At 48.7% G+C, this 17,762-nt stretch overlaps 1 protein-coding gene across 3 annotated transcripts; it reads left to right on the forward strand.

Moving 5' to 3' along the window:
* Positions 1–1,544: 1,544 nt before the first annotated feature.
* Positions 1,545–17,712, forward strand: DHX16 (DEAH-box helicase 16). Of its 3 annotated transcripts, none has more exons than XM_004781602.3 (20): positions 1,545–1,961; positions 3,588–3,832; positions 3,931–4,093; positions 4,411–4,467; positions 8,364–8,618; positions 8,808–9,011; positions 9,089–9,280; positions 10,137–10,247; positions 10,408–10,523; positions 12,075–12,285; positions 12,477–12,575; positions 12,693–12,845; positions 14,291–14,431; positions 14,613–14,775; positions 14,879–14,997; positions 15,112–15,179; positions 16,084–16,246; positions 16,341–16,493; positions 16,794–16,967; positions 17,481–17,712. In XM_004781602.3, the coding sequence occupies exons 1-20, from the start codon at positions 1,554–1,556 to the stop codon at positions 17,607–17,609; spliced, it is 3,324 nt and encodes a 1,107-aa protein (XP_004781659.1). In that variant the 5' UTR covers positions 1,545–1,553; the 3' UTR covers positions 17,610–17,712. The 3 variants fall into 3 exon arrangements, with proteins under 3 accessions (XP_004781659.1, XP_004781658.1, XP_044921144.1); XM_004781601.3 differs by having other exon boundaries at positions 1,546–1,961; positions 16,341–16,502; XM_045065209.1 differs by lacking the exons at positions 1,545–1,961; positions 3,588–3,832; positions 3,931–4,093; positions 4,411–4,467; positions 8,364–8,618 and having other exon boundaries at positions 9,007–9,011; positions 9,089–9,227; positions 16,341–16,502.
* The last annotated feature ends 50 nt before the right edge of the window (positions 17,713–17,762 follow it).

The following is a 17,762-nucleotide window of genomic DNA, read 5'->3' on the forward strand; positions in this document are numbered from 1 at the left end:
TCAGCTTAGTCAGAGGAGACTCCCTTTTACTAAATATAAAATAAGTAAGACAAATTAATTTTAAACATATACGGAAGTCTTTAATTTACTAGCAAAGGAACAATGAAGGTGTTAAAACAATGAGCCAGTTTAGAGAGGGTATGAGTATGGAAGGAAACAATGCTTACATTAGTAGCTAATTAGGTAAAGATCCTAATCAGTTACCACCCAGGAAACCAGAGAGGCAGAAAGCTCTGAGATGTCAGGGCTGCCCACAGTCCATCTCAGAAACAGAAAACAATGCATTTAAGAAGTAAATGCTAAGGACTCAATGCTATGGCTGTTGGAATAGCAATATTTATTTCCCAACAGTAAGTGTCTGGTAAGTCCAATTACTCATAGAAGTATGAAGGGGGGTCAAACCAACATCAGATAAGCAGAGAGTAAGGTAACAAGCTCTGCTTATTTTTGAATAAGCATCACCAGTGAATTAATCAAGCTGTTAGCAAAAACACAGAACATAGTTTACATGTTCCTTAGTTTGGAGGGGTTTTTCTTACTCTTTACAGATTTTATTTATTTATTTGACAGAGACACAGCGAGAGAGGGAACACTAGTAGGGGAAGTGGATGAGGCAGGCTTCCCACTGAGGAGGGAGCCTGAGGCGGGGCTCAATCCCAGGACCCCGAGATCATGACCCAAGCAGAAGGCAGATGCTTAATGACTGAGCCGCCCAGACGCCCCAGTTTGGAGGTTTTTAAAAATAACTTTATGGGGCGTCTGGGTGCTTCAGTCGGCTCAGGTCATCCGGCTCCCTGCTCCCTGCTCGGTGGAGAGTCTGCTTCTCCCTCTGCCCTGTACCCCACTCGAGCTCACTCTCTCTAATAAATGAATACAATTTCTTTTTGAAAAGAAATCACAAGTTTCGGAGAGGAGGCACAGAGAGAAAGAGGGCACTCCCCGCTTTGCCCCCTCCCCATCCTGAGATCATGTCCTGAGCCGAAGGCAGCGGCTTAACCCACTGAGCCACCCAGGCGCCCCGAATACAATCTTTTTTAAAAGATAACTTTCTGAGAGCACCAAGAAAAGAGGGCACTTTTGCCCCCCCCCCATCCTGTTTCTTCCTGCTTGGAGGTCCTTGGTTACGTCTACGTGTATTCATTCCTGTCGCAGGTGCCGGTACTCGCAATCAGCATGAGGTAATCCTTCATCAGCACGGACCTAACCTTCCAACTTGAGATATTATCTCCCACCAACACGCACAAACCTTGCATTATATTTGGCTCCATAGGACTTACAGGTTTTATTTATTATGTATCTTCTCCCTCCTCCCACCCCGCCTTCATTAAGGGGTTTTTGTCTGATTAGTTCTTTGCCATATCCCCAGCAACTAAAATTGTGCTTAACACACAGCATTTGTTGAATGAATGAATAAGCGAGGGAATCCACAGACTAGCCATCAGAGGGCGACAGAGAGACTTAGTGGAGGCGGAAATGAAACGTTTTGCCCCGAGCTTCACGTGAGGTTCCGTAAAGTTTGAACTCGCTCGGCCACCATAGTGCTTAAGCCGGAAATGGCAGGCCATTTCCGGTTTTCGCGGTTCGGGAAGACGTTTTCGGGCTGTCGGAAACCGAGCCCCAAGGTTCTAAGACAGGTCCTTCACGGAACTCAGACTCCATCCCAGGGCTCCAGGCTCCAGGCCTCCGACGGCCCCAGCCGCCAGCGTGACTACTGGAGACAGTTCAGGGCCAGGAACGGGGCAGCGTGGGTCACCATGGCGACGCCGGGTGGGCTGGAACGCTGGGTGCAGGACGAGCTGCACTCGGTGCTGGGGCTGAGCGAGCGGCATGTAGCGCAGTTCCTAATTGGTACCGCGCAGCGCTGCGCCTCGGCCGAGGAGTTTGTGCAGCGTCTGCGAGACACCGATACCCTGGACCTCAGCGGACCAGCCCGGGACTTCGCCCTGAGGCTCTGGAACAAGGTGTTGAGAGGGGCGGCGTGGGGCGGTGCCAAGAGTGGGAGCGGCGGGGGAGGAGGTGGAGCAGGGCAGGGGGTGGAGCTGGGCAGGGGCCCCAGGTTACTTGTGCAGGTGAGGTTGGGCTAACGTCCTTCCGAGAATTAAGTAATCTCAGTACCCAAGCACCTAACTTTTGTCCACTGTCGCCTGGGTACTGTGCTAGGTGCTGGACGTCCAGTTCTGGGGAGAAGTTCAAGGAGGGTTAAGTGTTATAGAGCAGTGTTTCTTGAACTTTAATATGCATGCTACTCATCCAGGACCCTTATTAAAATGTAGATTCCGATTAGGTGGTTTTGGGATGGGATCTTAGTTTTTGCATTTCTAACTAGTTTCCAGGTGAATCCGATGGTCTACAGGCTACGCTTTGAATAATGAGGCAGTAGAAAAGATGTGTGAGAAGTGCTGTGGAAGGGCAGAGAAGGTATGGGTAGTGCTCAGGGGAAGGAAGCCCAAAGATTCCCCAAAATCTGTCTGGTAGAGAAGGGGTTGGGAATAAAGCTGTAAAGATTAACTACTGGAGGACAGGACTCTGTATTTCTTGTCTTTGTATTTCTCCCACCTGACAGCTCCTTACAGAACAAGTGCTTATTTAAGCATATGGAAGAGTGAAAGTGTCCAGCATGTTCACAGAATGGCATATAGCCTGCTTTAATTGTCACATATGTCACAAATGGTGCCTGGTGGGAGATGAGTTTAGAACCTAAGTGGTATGAGGATAAGACGTTATGTAAATCTGTTTAGCATGTATCCTGGAATCTGGTACAGTGCCAGGCTTCTGCAAACCAATCCTTATAGCATATCAGTTCTTGCATAGGGATAGCTTAGTTATGAGGAAGCACAGAGGCTGAACAATTGAGAGTTGGTTTTGAGAATGTAAAATAAACTCCATGAAGGCAGGGATTGTTGTCTTTTGTTTATTCCTGTGTCCTTGGTCCCTAGGAAACAGGTACCTGATGCATCAGACAGATTTTTTTACGTGACCAAAAAAAAAAAAAAAAAAAAATTGCAGATGTGATTAAGTTAAGGATCTTGAGATAGGGAGATTATCCTGAGTTATTTGGTGGGTTCTCATGAGTGAAAGTGGGCAGGAGAGTCAGTGTCAGAGCAATGCAGCAGGAGAAGGACTTGATCGGGCATTACTGGCTTTGAAGGTGTCATTCAGTAAATGTTTGGTAAGTAAATGATTGCAAGGAGGTTCAAAGCTGAGAGGCCCAATTCAGGCTGATGAACATGGGGTGAAGCCATAGGGAAAAGAGACAGTGAAGGCTGGTTTAAGATCAGGTCATTCCTTTTTTTTTTTTTTTTTAAAGATTATTTTTTAAATTTATTAACTGACAGCAAGAGATCACAAGTAGGCAGTGAGGCAAGCAGAGAGAAAGGAGGGGAAGCAGGCTCCCTGCTGAGCAGAAAGCCCAATGTGGGGCTTGATCCCAGGACCCTAGAACCATGACCCGAGCCGAAGGCAGAGGCTTAACCTACTGAGCCACCCAAGCGCCCCAAGATCAGGTCATTCCTTAAATTTGGAATGGGGCAGAGTGGGTTGGCAGAGATCAGGAGTTGCTCATATCCCATTGTCTTCCCTTCTGATAGGTACCACAGAAGGCAGTGGTAGAGAAGCCAGCTCGGGTGGCTGAGCGAGAGGCCCGAGCCCTGCTGGAGAAGAACCGATCCTATAAATTGCTGGAAGACAGTGAGGAGAGCAGTGAGGAGACTGTAGGTAGAGCCGGGAGCAGTCTCCAGAAGAAGCGTAAAAAACGGAAACACCTCAGGAAGAAATGTCATGAGGAGGAAGAAGAGGAGGAGAAGATTTCTGAGAAAGGGAAGCGAAAGGCAGGGTAAGTCAGAAGCAGCGTGAGAAGGGATGCACCAGAGGATGAAGGGACTTGATAAGCTTCCTAGGAGGCCTCATGTAATCCTTTGGGCTGGACTGCAGGGGGAGTAAACAGCAGACTGAGAAGCCAGAGTCGGAGGATGAGTGGGAGCGGACTGAGCGAGAGCGCCTTCAGGACTTGGAGGAACGTGATGCCTTCGCCGAGCGGGTTCGGCAGCGGGACAAGGATCGAACTCGCAATGTCCTGGAGCGGTCAGACAAGAAGGTGCATAGGAGCAGCATGTTGTATGAAACCCTGGGAAGACTCCCTTGGTCAAATCTGAGGTTTGGTGTGATTGGAGAGAGATCTCTGGGAAGACCAGGATGGCCTCTGGTGGTGTCCATCTCTATAGTATGAGGACCCTTCTGGGTCCTCTGGCTCTGGCAGCCTTTTGCCGAACCTGTAGCCCTAGAGATTCCTCACTGAAAAGGGCCATTTCTTTATACAGTGGTATATCCGAATGAGCCTTGTGATTCTAGAGGAGCAATGGCTGTGGGAGATTTTGACCTCACAGCCCTCCAACCCTTGTTTTCTTCTCCTAGGCATATGAAGAGGCTCAGAAGCGCCTCAAGATGGCTGAGGAAGACCGGAAAGCCATGGTGAGTCCTAGTGCCCAGGAAACCAACTATCAGAAGGCCTGGGGTGGGGGAAAAAGGACACAAAGGAAATATAGTCGGGATGCTGATGGCTTGTCAGATCTGTGTTGCCACGAACCTGACAAGGACAAACTTAAGTTGTAGAGGAAAAGAAGCTGCCCACAAACCTTCTTACTCCTTAGGATCTGAATCACACTATGTTCATGAGGGAGATGTGGGCTTTCCCTAAGACTTAAGGAGATGTAATCAGAAGTCAGCTGGAACATCTAAGAGGATGGCTGGAGGACAGGGGCAGGGCAGCTGTCCCACTGCCGAGGTGTGTGCTGTCCAGTCAGCTTGGGCACACCCAATTCCAAAAACCTTCCTACCACCTAATCCCTCTATCCCAAACATGGTCTTATAATCTTCCCCTGGTTTCCTGAGTTTCTTCTCTCTGAATGGGGATATAGCTCTTGTAATTCCTAAACTGAACTTGTCATGGTGTGAGTTCTGGTAGGGTAGACAGTTTTTCCAACGGCCCGGTCATCCCACATAAGGTTATACTTCGGATTCTCAAAAGAATTTTGAGACTCCTGGTGTCCTAAAAATGGCCTAGTGGAAGTCAGGTCTCTCCTGACTGAGCCATCTCATGACCCACCCCACAAAATGGCTGTGGTCAGAGACTTCTGAGCTATCTGTCAGTATGGGTGTAATGTTTTTATTTGCCAGAATTTATTCTTTCCTTTTCAGTCATGAAAACTTCCAAACAAACAGGGAAGTTAAGAGAGGAGTATAATAAACACCCATATAAACTATTCAGATTTAGAAATGGCTAATATTATGTATAGTATTTGTAAGTGTGGGCTTTTTCTTTCTAAACTTTTTTTTTTTCTTTCTAAACTTTTTGAAAGAGTTTAGACATCACGGCATTTTATCCCATCAGCATGTATCTCCTAAGAATGAAGACATTGTCCTCCAAGACCACAGTGTCATTGTCATGCCCCCAAAGATGGACAGTCATTCTCATGTACCAGTGAGGAACCTGTCCACAATAAAATTTCCCCAAAATGTCTTTAGTAACTGCTCTTTCCAAACTGGAAGGCAAGTTTCATGCATTGTATCTGGTGGTTCAGTTTCTTACGTTTATTTGTTTCCTATTCTCTCTCTCTATCGTCTTGTACCGTGCCCCACATTCTGGATTTTTCTGACTCTTATCTTGTGTTGAGTTCTTCTATGCCCTGTGCTTCCTTTAAAGTTGGGTCTAAATCTTGCGTCAGCTCAGATTAAAAAGTTGTGACAGGAGCACTTCTTGGGTGGCAATGTGCCCTTCACATTACACCACATCGGGGGAACACACTGACTGTGTACCTGTTGGTGCAGGTAGTGTTCCTGTCAACAGCCTTTCATCTAATGGTTTTAGTATAACCACTACTAATCCTTTCCAAAGTCGGCTGTTTCACTTTTTGGGGTTGCAAAAAGATGATTTTTGGAGTATGACATTCCTTCTACATTTATTGGCTGATCTTTTTATGTAAAGAAGAGCTTTTCCCTAACTAGGAATGAGCAGGACACCTTGGGTGATACAGGCATTTAAGCATCAGACTCTGATTTTGGCTCAGGTCATGGTCTCAGGGTGGTGAGATTCAGCTCCACATGGGGCTCTGCCCTCAGGGAGAAGTCCGCTTCTCTTCTTCTCCCTTGTCTTCTTCCCTCCCCCTGCTTGTGTTGCTCTCTCTCTCTCAAATAAATAAATCTTTTTTTTTTCAAGATGTTATTTATTCAATTGAGAGAGTGAGAGAACACAACCAGAGGGAGAGGCAGGGAGAGGGAAAAGAAGCAGACTTCCCACAGAGCAGGGAGCCAGATGTGGGCCTCGATCCCAGGACCTGAGATGATGACCTGAGCAGAAGGCAGATGCTTAACCATCTGAGCTCCCAGGCACCCCAATAAACAAGACTTAAAAAAAAAAAAAAAAACTAGGAATAAGCTATAATTCCATCTTAAAAGGGAGCACAAATGGGGCACCTGGGTGGCTTAGTCAGTTAAGCATCTGACTTGATTTCAGCTCATGTCATGATCTCAGGGTTGGGAGATTGAATCCTGTGTTAGGCTCTAAGCTCAGCGCAGAGTCTGCTTGGTATTCTCTTTCTCCCTCTGTCCCTGCCCACTCATGCTGTCTTTCTCTCTAAAAATAATAAATAATAATTTTTAAAAATCTTTTAAAAATGAAGGCGGGGCAAATGTTATTTACTAATTTTGAGAGAAAGGAGTTTGATGTAACAGTCACCTCACTGGTAACAAAACCTTTTTTTCCCATTTTTTTTGTGTGTGTTTGTCACATTGAACTCATGCATTTTTATTTCTCAGTATTTTATAGTTGCATATCATTTTTCTTTTTGTACTCGAATTGCCTGAGTTGGGTTTGTTGTTGTTGTTGTTGTTGTTTTATTAGTAATCTCTATACCCAGTGTGGTGCTCAAACTCAAGACCCCGAGATCAGGAGTTATATGCTGTTTTGAGTCAGCCAGGTGCCCCTCAAATTGCCCGTTTTTGGTTTTGGTGGGGTTTTTTTGCCTGTATTTTAAAAGAACATCCATCTGCTTCCTCCATCAAGTTGAAAAAGTATTTGATTATGGTACTTAGATTATATCATGAACTTAAACTCCTTTTAAGTCTTCGTAGAATAGGGGCGCCTGGGTGGCTCAGTCGTTAAGTGTCTGCCTTTGGCTCAGGTCATGATCCTGGAGTCCTGGGGTCTTGGGATCAGGCCCCACATCAGCCTCCCCACTCAGCGGGAGGCCTGCTTCTCCCTCTCCCACTCCCCCTGCTTGTGTTCTCTCTTTTGCTGTGTTTCTCTCTGTCAAATAAATAAAACCCTTTAAAAAAAAGTCTTCAGGGGCGCCTGGGTGGCTCACTGGGTTAAAGCCTCTGTCTTCGGCTCAGGTCATGATCCCAGGGTCCTGGGATTGAGCCCCAGATCAGGCTCTCTGCTTGGTGGGGAGTCTGCTTCCCCCTCTCTCTGTCTCTGCCTGCCTCTCTGCCTATTTGTGATCTCTCTCTGTCAAATAAATAAATAAAATCTTAAAAAAGAAAAAAGAAAAAAAAGTCTTCATAGAATAAACAGAAGCCAAGCAATTAAACAGAATTGAGGCACCAAAGGAGAGGGCCTGATGAAATTTTGCCACTACAGTAGAGGAGATTGTTTTGATCACAGGGAAGACAGTGTTGCCACAGTGGGAGGGCTCATGGTGAGAGCTGAGAAAGGCCTTAAGGTTGTGGCCAGTCTTTTACTGTCATCCATAATGTGTCCTGAAAAGCTCCTGTCAAAGGAAGCATGTAGAAGCCAGATGATACATTGTATGAGGCAGGGAGAAGTTAGTCCCAGAGGCTAAGCATTTCTGATTACATCTTGCCTTACAGAAATACTCTCTGATGCTATACTTCCAGATTTTTGTATATAGTGTGTTTTTCCCCTTTTTCCAAACTGTAGTCATTTGATTTCAGACCATGGAACATCTGAGACTGAAGTTGACCTCCTGTTGGCACATCCAGTGGTTTCTAATAGTCTCACTTGTTTTCAGTTTGAGACCTGTGCTTCTAAATGCTGGTATTAAGCCCTTTAGTTTTCCTTCTTTCCACTAAGTTGAATAAAATAGTAAAAATAAAATCTAAAATATTCAGATAATTGCTTTAGTGTATCTATGTTGACAAAGATGGTGAGGCTGTCCAGAAGGACCTTCCAGCTGGATCATGCTGCTAGAAGATAGTGGCTTTCAGACAGGCCCAGCTTGGGGCACACCATTAGTCAGGTTGGAAATTGCCAAAGGACACTGCTGGCCTATCAGGGAACTTGTCACTCTTATGGATAGGTAAGGAAAGGGGTTTCGAGGTGAAGATTTGGCTGCCCTGTCCTAACCCAGGTTCCTGAGCTACGGAAGAAATCCCGCCGAGAGTACTTGGCTAAGCGGGAGCGAGAGAAGCTTGAGGACCTGGAGGCTGAGCTGGCTGATGAGGAGTTCCTTTTTGGGGATGTGGAGCTGAGCCGACATGAACAGCGGGAGCTCAAATACAAGCGGCGAGTTCGGGATCTGGCCCGAGAGTACCGGGCAGCTGGGGAGCAGGAGAAGCTGGAGGCCACCAATCGTTACCACATGCCAGAGGAGACCCGAGGCCAGGTGAGGCAAAACAGAGTCCACTTCAGCCCTGCTTCCCAAGCCAAGGGGAGGGAAGTCTTCAGAGCATTAGTCAGTGCCTTGGCTGACCCCTTCCTTGTCTTCCCTTTCCCTGCATGTGGGAGTAGTGACTGGGAAGGTGAGGCTTGGGAAGAGGGCATCTTCTGTCTTCACACATCCTTCTTTCCACAGCCAGCACGAGCTGTGGATCTAGTGGAGGAGGAATCAGGAGCCCCTGGAGAGGAGCAGCGACGCTGGGAGGAGGCCCGGCTGGGGGCAGCATCCCTGAAGTTTGGAGCCCGAGATGCTGCCTCTCAGGAGCCCAAGTATCAGCTGGTGCTGGAGGAAGAGGAGACCATCGAGTTTGTCCGGGCCTCTCAGCTCCAGGGCGATGAGGTGAGCAGGAGAACTCTGGGACATTCTAAGGAGGTTGGGAAGCCAGCCCTGAAGCTCACACCCCTCTTTCTCCTCAGGAGCCATCGGGCCCACCACCCCCCACCCAGGCCCAGCAGAAGGAGTCCATCCAGGCTGTCCGCCGCAGCCTCCCAGTGTTCCCTTTCCGCGAGGAGCTCCTGGCTGCTATTGCTAATCATCAGGTCCTCATCATCGAGGGTGAGACGGGCTCCGGGAAGACCACCCAGATTCCACAGTATCTCTTTGAGGAGGTACAGTCATCCATGCCCTCCAAGTTGCTGAGCCCTGATCCTTGACAAGCACAGTCCTGTCAGTCCTCCTTTTACATGTTATTTTGAGTGGGTACGTACTACCTTCTCCGTCTTTAGTCTTTTCCGCTAAATTGTGAGTTTCTTAAGAATAAGGACAAACCCTTTTCATGTTTCTTTTCTCACTTCTGTCACTGTGTCTGTGCCTAGTTCCAGCGTTCCTGTTGGAAAGACCTGTAGACAGGTAGATGGTGGCCTGGGGACCTTCCCACACCACACCACACCACCACACCAACCAGCTCAGCCATCACATCCGCAAGGGCCAAGAACAAGGAGTCAGAGGACTTGGTTTCCTGCTTTTTCACCTTCTTTTGTTCCCCTTTGTTTCTGGGTCTGCCCCAGCTGGTCTTTTTCTAGTTCTGGTGTAGCTGAGCCTGATTGTGATCACTCAAAAGGCTGGAACTCTTGGGGCTGGGTGAGGACACCCTTGAGGGCCCTAAGGTCTGCCCTCCTATGTGTTTGCCCTGGTAGTCTGTTTTTCACTTTCTGTCTGTTCCCTCCTTTCCCCCTGCCCTGTTGTACATTTATACTTTCTTTCTCTAAATTATTCTGGGCCCCAGGAGCATATTTATTTATTAAGGGTTTTATTTATTTGAGAGAGCATGAGCAGGGGTGGGGGGAGCAGAGGGAAAGGGAGAAGCAAGGGGAGCCCCATGTGGGGCTCATCCCAGAACTCCGGGTTCATGACCTGAGCCAAAGGCAGACGCTTAACTGACTGAGTCACCCAGGTGCACCTTCCCATTCCCCCAACCCCGGAAGCATATTTAGCCAAGGAAAAACCTCTTCTTTTGTCATTCAGGGTTATACAAGGAAGGGAATGAAGATTGCCTGCACCCAGCCCCGGAGAGTGGCAGCCATGAGTGTGGCTGCCCGTGTGGCCCGGGAGATGGGTGTGAAGCTTGGGAATGAGGTGAGATCTGTGGGGATGGAGAGGGGAGGGGAGACTCTAGGGTCTGGGACGTAGCCCACACTGTGCAGGGCTTCACACCACAGGTCCAGGCACTGATCCCTTCTCCCCTAGCCCTGCACTCCCTTCAGGGAGTGTCCAATCTTAATGGCCCTTTTGACAGGTTGGCTACAGCATCCGCTTTGAGGACTGCACATCAGAGCGAACTGTCCTCCGCTACATGACAGATGGGATGCTCCTCAGGGAGTTCCTCTCTGAACCTGACCTTGCAAGTTACAGGTACACAAAGGGTCCCTGTCTCCCACAAGAGAGCCACTGCCCTCTCTTCCACCCAGTCTATTGCCTTCCTCCCCTTCAGCACCTTCCTACAGGTGCTGCTCCTTTATTCTCTGGCCTTTCTCTTCTTTCTTCTCATCCAGCTAGTTTGGCCTTTGTCTTCTGACTGGCCCACCAGTTCTTGAATCTTTTATGGTGTGGATAGTCGTAGGACTGGCCTGCAGGTATCATGGAGATGGGGTAGAAGAGAGGCAGAGAAGTCCTCTGCCCATTGCTTCCACAATTTAGAAAACACCAGGATGGTAGAGTGGTGCTGTGGAGACTTAAAAAGCCACATGAAGACTCTTTGAAGATTCTTAGAATGTTCAGCGTAGAGTGGAGAAACTCAGGGAGACATCCTTGTTCTAGGGGCGGGCTGTTACATGGACAAAGAATTCAGACTTGTTTCACATGATGCTAGAGAGTGCAACTAACAACCATGGGAGAGGTTACAGGGAGACAGATTTCAGGGCAATACTAAGAAGTCAAGAGTGGTGGAGATTGGAGGGGCTGTCGGTGTGCTGGGGCCCTCACTCTTGGGCCTCTGGCCCAGGTCTTGGAGTGGCTTGGTCTGTGAATAGTGAGTTCTCAGTGCTGGTGTTGGCCAGGCAGGGCTTGGATGAACATGTGTTTAAGAGGAGAAGGGATGGTGCGTGGCTGGTGGTGGGGTCAGGCCAGCCAAGCAGTATGTGCTTTCTCAACTCTCAGGAGGCTGTGAAGTTCTGGTCTTAGGAGATCACAAATGGAGCAATAGGACAAATACGATTTGAGCCTTCACATCCCTTGCAAATATTTCAGAACCCGAGGAAGGCTAGCCAGTACAAGAGTGTTTGGGTATAGGGTTTTCCCATCAAACCAGCCTGCTTTGTGGAACAGATAGGGACTTCACCAGCATAGTCAGGAGTGAGCTGATGCAGGCTTGCCTGTCACTTGGAAATCCAGAGATTTGAATGAGGATAAAGAAGATGCAGCACCGGGATAATTAAGGAGAAGACCAAAAATTCTGGAGAGCTCTCTCAGGCTGGGATTGAAAGGCTGACCTGGGCCCTCTCCCCAGAAGGAGGCAGCAGGGCCAACAGGGATGCCAACAGCTCACAGGGTGTTTGAATTATGGTGGCCCAGGGGACCTTCCCAGCAGGGCCTCTTTTGAATAAAAGAGCTCTCACTTTTTTCCGCTTTAAAACAGATACTCTTACTTCTGCTGACTCTAACAGACCCATGACTCTAACCCAGAAAGGATGTCTGACTTGTCTTGGCCTTGGCTTCCAACCTCCAAATCTTGGCTGTTGTTGTCTTCCCAGGCTGGGATAAGCTGCAGACTGTGGGGTCTTGGCCTTCTTTAACTTTCTGTTGGTCTTCCTTAGCTGGGGTGATTGGCTTCTCTTTGGATCCATCCTCCCACATTCCCACATTCACCTTTGGGCTCTTTGCTTCCTCTGTGCCCTCATCCAGGGGACCCTCTTGTCTTCTCCTGGCCAGCTTTCCAGGCTCACTGCTCTCCTGTTCTTTCCCTAGTGTGGTGATGGTAGATGAGGCTCACGAACGGACCCTACACACAGACATTCTCTTTGGGTTAATCAAAGATGTTGCTCGCTTCCGGCCTGAGCTGAAGGTCTTGGTGGCTTCAGCCACTCTGGACACTGCCCGTTTTTCCACCTTCTTTGATGATGCCCCTGTCTTCCGAATCCCTGGACGCAGGTTTCCAGTTGACATCTTCTATACCAAGGTGCTTCCCTCAGGGAGGGTGGGTTTAAGTGCTAGGCAGCAAACCATGGGCCTTTGGAGAAGGTTGTCCCAGGGAGGGAAGGGGAAAATGGAGAGTCCAAAAGGGCACTAGGACAAACTGGTTATTGAGTTGGGAGAAAAGGTTTCCCAAAGAGATGGCCTTCCTGTGACCCCTCTCCTGCTTCTGCCTAGGCTCCAGAGGCTGACTACCTGGAAGCTTGTGTAGTGTCTGTGCTGCAGATCCATGTGACCCAGCCCCCTGGGGATATCCTGGTGTTCCTGACAGGACAGGTGTGAGATGGTGGGGTTGGGAGTGGTGGTGGTGATGTATCCCAGGGGAAGACAGAACTTCCAGGTGGGCCTTGTGTCACTTTGGGACCTGTACTGCTGTCTCCATCCCAAATCCAGGAGGAGATTGAGGCCGCCTGTGAGATGCTCCAGGATCGCTGCCGCCGCCTGGGCTCCAAAATCCGGGAGCTCTTGGTGTTACCCATTTATGCCAACCTGCCTTCTGACATACAGGCTCGTATCTTCCAGCCCACACCCCCTGGGGCACGAAAGGTCAGTTGGAGAAACCCACATTTTTCACCCCTATAGTTCACACAACTAATAGTGAAAAAGAGAGTATGTGCCTGCCCTGTGCAGGATCTGTCCTGGGCCTGCTGCAGCCACAAGGCTCAGTAGTAGTCCCCCGCTTCCAGAGCTGGAGAGAGGATGAATTCAGCATGAACTGAGACACACCCAAATAACGTGACCCGCTAAGTCAGTACCGTGGAGGTGCAGAGGAGAGGGGAAGTCCTTGGTGTGCTGAAAGGTGGGATTTTATCTGTATCTTTAAGAAAAAAGGTAGGGAATTCCAAAGCAAAGCCTAAGGTATGTTTGAGGTCAGAGTGTAATCTAGAAGATTAAGGGGAATGTTCACATGGTGAAAACAACTCTGAACTGAGATTAGATTGAGAGCAGTTGGAAGCATTTGAACTTGAGACGATTGGATTGGATGGCAATCAAAGGGTTTTGAGCAAAGATGTAACTTCCATTCAGCAAATATTTAATGAGCTCCTCCCACGTGCCAGGTACTGTTCTAGGGAATGAAGATACAATGAAGAACAGAACAAAGTTCCTAGCCTCTCAGAGCTTATAGTCTAACGTAAGTTAGGAGACACTGGACATGTAAATACACAATGCTGATTCGTGACCAGTGCTATGGAGAGATACCATGCAAAATGGGGAAATGGAGACTGACTCCAGAGGAGTGGTAGTGAGGAATGGCAGAAGGTGTTTTCCTCAGGATGTAGGGAAGATCTCTCCTTCTCCAGTAAGGTGAAAGGGAACCCAGTGAGGGAGGGAGCCTTGCTGATATCTGGAGGTAAAGTGTGTCCGGTGGAGGGAACAACTAGTGGGAAGGACCCGAGGGAGGAGTGTGCTCAGACCAGCCAGGGAGCAGCAGGAGTGGAGGAGGAGTGGAGGCAAGGAGCCCATAGTACTTAGAGAGGAGGTCAGAAAGGTAGCCAGGGCTAGAGGATTCAGGGCTTCAAGGGGTTTGAATATAGTTCTCAAGTAGAACAGGAAGCCATTGACAGCTGGGATTAGTGATGTGACAGGCTGATGTTTTTGAGGCCATCCAGATGCCAGAATGATGAGTTTAGGTAAGCAGGGCCAGGAGTAGAGGCAGGGAGACACATGAGAAGCCTCTTGCAGGAAGTCCTGGATGAGGATGAATGTGAAAGTGCTGGTGGGAAAGATGGGAGCCAGGGACCTGGACCCCTCTCCCATCTCTGAAAACAGTTCTAACCCTGCTCCCATGTCCTTTCCACATTATGTCCCTGTTCATCCCTACTCTCGCTTGCTCCTGCCTGGCTTGTCCCCTCTCCTGACTTTAGACCCTAATTCCTTCAGTGCCTGTCCCTTATCTGCACCTGCCTCTCTACTAGAATCTTCCAGGAATACTTTTTCTAGGTAATTTTGGTGGGTGGGGTCTCCAGGTGACTATACATCCTGTCACTCAGGTGGTTGTGGCAACAAACATCGCTGAGACATCACTCACCATTGAAGGCATCATTTACGTACTGGATCCAGGGTTCTGTAAGCAGAAGAGCTACAACCCTCGCACAGGCATGGAATCCCTCACTGTCACACCCTGCAGCAAGGTCAGCCTGCTTGGGCTTCAACAATGTCTCCATGGGAAGGGTTCAGTTCTAAAGCCTGTGGGAGCTTCTTAGAGGACAGGGAAAAAGCAGCCTACATCCTCTCAGATTTCTTGCATAAGTATTGCTTCTTCTCTGTTCTCTCTCCAGTTGTCAGCCATGCCTGCCTCTCCTTTCTTTGTAGGCCTCAGCCAATCAACGGGCTGGTCGGGCAGGTCGGGTGGCTGCTGGGAAGTGCTTCCGCCTGTATACTGCCTGGGCCTATCAGCATGAGCTGGAGGAAACCACGGTGCCGGAGATCCAGAGGACCAGCCTGGGCAATGTCGTGTTGCTGCTCAAGAGCTTAGGTTATTTGGGGTCCCCCAGTCCTCCTGAAGAGAGGAGGGAGGAGGGGCTGGAGTCACTGATCCCTGCAGAGAAGCTGTTCTACACCCTCACATCTTTCTTCAGGGATCCATGATCTAATGCACTTTGATTTCCTGGATCCTCCACCATATGAGACCCTTCTGCTGGCTTTGGAGCAGCTGTATGCTCTGGGAGCCCTCAACCACCTCGGGGAGCTCACCACGGTAAGGTGGGAGGGAAGCATGGGCAGGAGCAGGATGAGGGGGTTGGGGTGACTTCTTGAGTGGTGGAGGGACTCCTGAGGGAGGACTGGCCTCAACTCTTTTTCCTCTCCTTAGTCTGGACGGAAGATGGCAGAGCTACCGGTGGACCCCATGCTATCTAAAATGATCCTGGCCTCTGAGAAGTAAGTGCCACACCCCACTCCCACCCCTGCCACTCTGGCCAGGCCCCCAGCACACAAACTGGCTTTGCTTCCTTCTCTCTTGGGGCCTTCTTTGTTATCTTGGTCTTTTTCCTTTTTCTCCTTGCTGTATTTTTTTTTTTTTTTTTAAAGATTTTATTTATTTATTTGACAGAGAGAGATAACAAGCAGGCAGAGAGGTAGGCAGAGAGAGAGAGGAGGAAGCAGGCTCCCTGCTGAGCAGAGAGTCTGATGCGGGGCTCAATCCCAGGACCCTGAGATCATGACCTGAGCCGAAGGCAGCGGCTTAACCCACTGAGCCACCCAGGCGCCCCTCCTTGCTGTATTCTTTAACAAATAAGTTACTAGAAAACTCTTAGTGCCCCTTTTGAGGCTCACAAGGGGCAGTAAAATACTAATCAAATGAGTAAGATTGACAAATAGAAAATTGGGGGGCATGAATGGATGTGGAAGACTTAGCACCTGTGAGGAGTGTTGCGTGTGGACTGGTTTGGGGACTTTCTCATTCCTGAGGTTTTGGACTGTAACACTTAGATGTAGTTGTGGAGGGGCCACCTTTAAATGCCATTCCTCTGCCGTAGTAGAGGTCAGAGGTCATTAGTGAACTTGAAGTGCTGTCTTTTCCTGATGCACATAATACATCCCTTCCTCCTACAGAAGTCCTTCCTACCCTCAGAAGTCCTCAGCGCTTTCCTGCTCTCGCCATGGATAGCCTCCCCGCAATTGTTTCACCTCCAGCCCACCACCACCCAAATCTGTAGCCGTTAATGGCAATCTCCATGTGAGGACACATCCGCACACAGTGATCACTTCTCCCCTTACCATGCATGTATCTGTTCCTGTATGCCTTCCTTTGGACCCTCATGCTTTGCCCTTCCGGCCCCAGGTACAGCTGTTCAGAAGAGATCCTGACGGTGGCTGCCATGCTGTCTGTCAACAACTCCATCTTCTACCGACCCAAAGACAAGGTTGTGCATGCCGACAATGCCCGTGTCAACTTTTTCCTCCCTGGTGGAGACCACCTGGTTCTGCTGAACGTTTATACGCAGGTCACTGGGCTTGGCTGATGGGATTGAGGGAGACACGGGGGACTCTGGTTCTGCTATATACTTAAGTCCCACTTTTTTTTAACCATCTTCACAGTGGGCTGAGAGTGGTTACTCTTCCCAGTGGTGCTATGAGAACTTTGTGCAGTTCAGATCAATGCGCCGAGCCCGGGATGTGAGGGAACAGCTGGAGGGGCTCTTGGAACGTGTGGAAGTTGGTCTCAGCTCTTGCCAGGGGGACTATATCCGTGTACGCAAGGTCAGCTTTTTTTCAGCCTCCCTGTTCCCCACACACTCTCCATCTACAGAGTGAGCTGCTCTGGGGGCCTGAAGCAGTCCCTTCAGCCTGAGGATGTGCCCTCTTCCCCTGGAGAAGGCATGCTTTTCTGTGCTTTCTTCACCAGACTCCTGAAGGGTCATTCCCAGGGGGTTCTTCACGCATTCCTTACCTTTTGAGTTCTCCAGAAGCCTGAACTAAAAAGGTAGTGAGTGCTTAGGTTCCCTGCATGTGTGGCTTTCTGGTTGACTTTCTTTCTTGTCTTTCTCTCAGGCCATCACAGCTGGTTACTTTTACCACACGGCCCGGTTGACTCGTAGTGGCTATCGCACAGTCAAACAGCAGCAGACAGTGTTCATCCACCCCAACTCCTCCCTGTTTGATGAACAGCCACGTTGGCTGCTCTACCATGAACTTGTCTTGACCACCAAGGAGTTCATGAGACAGGTGAGGGGACCTTCCCTTGCCCAGGATGGTGCAGATGTGGGGGGAGGTAGGATCCTAACAAGCTAAAAACCCAGGTTCAGGTTGCTGAGACCAGCAGAGAAATAGGAAAACACTTTGCTTTAAGGCAGGATAAAATAGAAAGGCCTTCTCTCAACAGCTATGTCAGCATCTACTGAGATTTAAGAACTGCATATTCATTCAGTACATATTTGAATGCCTAGTACCTTGGTGTTTCAGATGCTGGGGTAAGAATGGTGAACAAAGCAGATGTAGTCTCTGTCCTGAGTGTACTTTACGACTAGGTAAAAAACCTAGTTTAGGGATAGTTTACTGGGGATCCTGAATGACATGTAAAGGTTATGTCTGCCCTTGGAGTATATAGTATTAGAGCCTGGCACCTTGCCCCTAGCCCTGTAGTCAAAGGTGGAAGAAATAAACTTTTCTGATTACACAAACAGTAGAGTGTAGGTTGGAAAAAGGGGAACTCTACTGACTTTTTCTCTCCTCTTGTAGGTACTGGAAATTGAGAGCAGTTGGCTTCTGGAGGTGGCTCCTCACTATTATAAAGCCAAGGAACTAGAAGATCCCCATTCTAAGAAAATGCCAAAAAAGATAGGCAAGACACGAGAAGAGCTAGGGTAAAGAGAAGGGGACACAAACAGAACCCAGCACCCCTCCTTTTCCTTCTGTAACATTATTTAATGTACATTTTTGGAATAAAGCTTGTGGGAACTTTAAATTTTAATTGATTTATATTTTATTTTTTAAAAAAGATTTGAAAGAGAAAGAATTATT

Source organism: Mustela putorius, unplaced genomic scaffold (genome assembly GCF_011764305.1).
Source record: "Mustela putorius furo isolate JIRA1106 unplaced genomic scaffold, ASM1176430v1.1 tig00003856_pilon_pilon_pilon, whole genome shotgun sequence".
NCBI lineage: Eukaryota > Metazoa > Chordata > Mammalia > Carnivora > Mustelidae > Mustela > Mustela putorius.

What these genes read in the sequence shown, in the direction of transcription:
- DHX16 (XM_004781601.3), top strand. Translation starts at nt 1,554, where the DNA reads ATGGCAGGCCATTTCCGGTTTTCGCGGTTCGGGAAGACGTTTTCGGGC. An exon ending in GTGTGAAGCTTGGGAATGAG is followed by an intron (nt 10,248 to 10,407) that starts GTGAGATCTGTG and finishes CCCTTTTGACAG; the next exon opens with GTTGGCTACAGCATCCGCTT. An exon ending in ATGATCCTGGCCTCTGAGAA is followed by an intron (nt 15,180 to 16,083) that starts GTAAGTGCCACA and finishes TTCCGGCCCCAG; the next exon opens with GTACAGCTGTTCAGAAGAGA.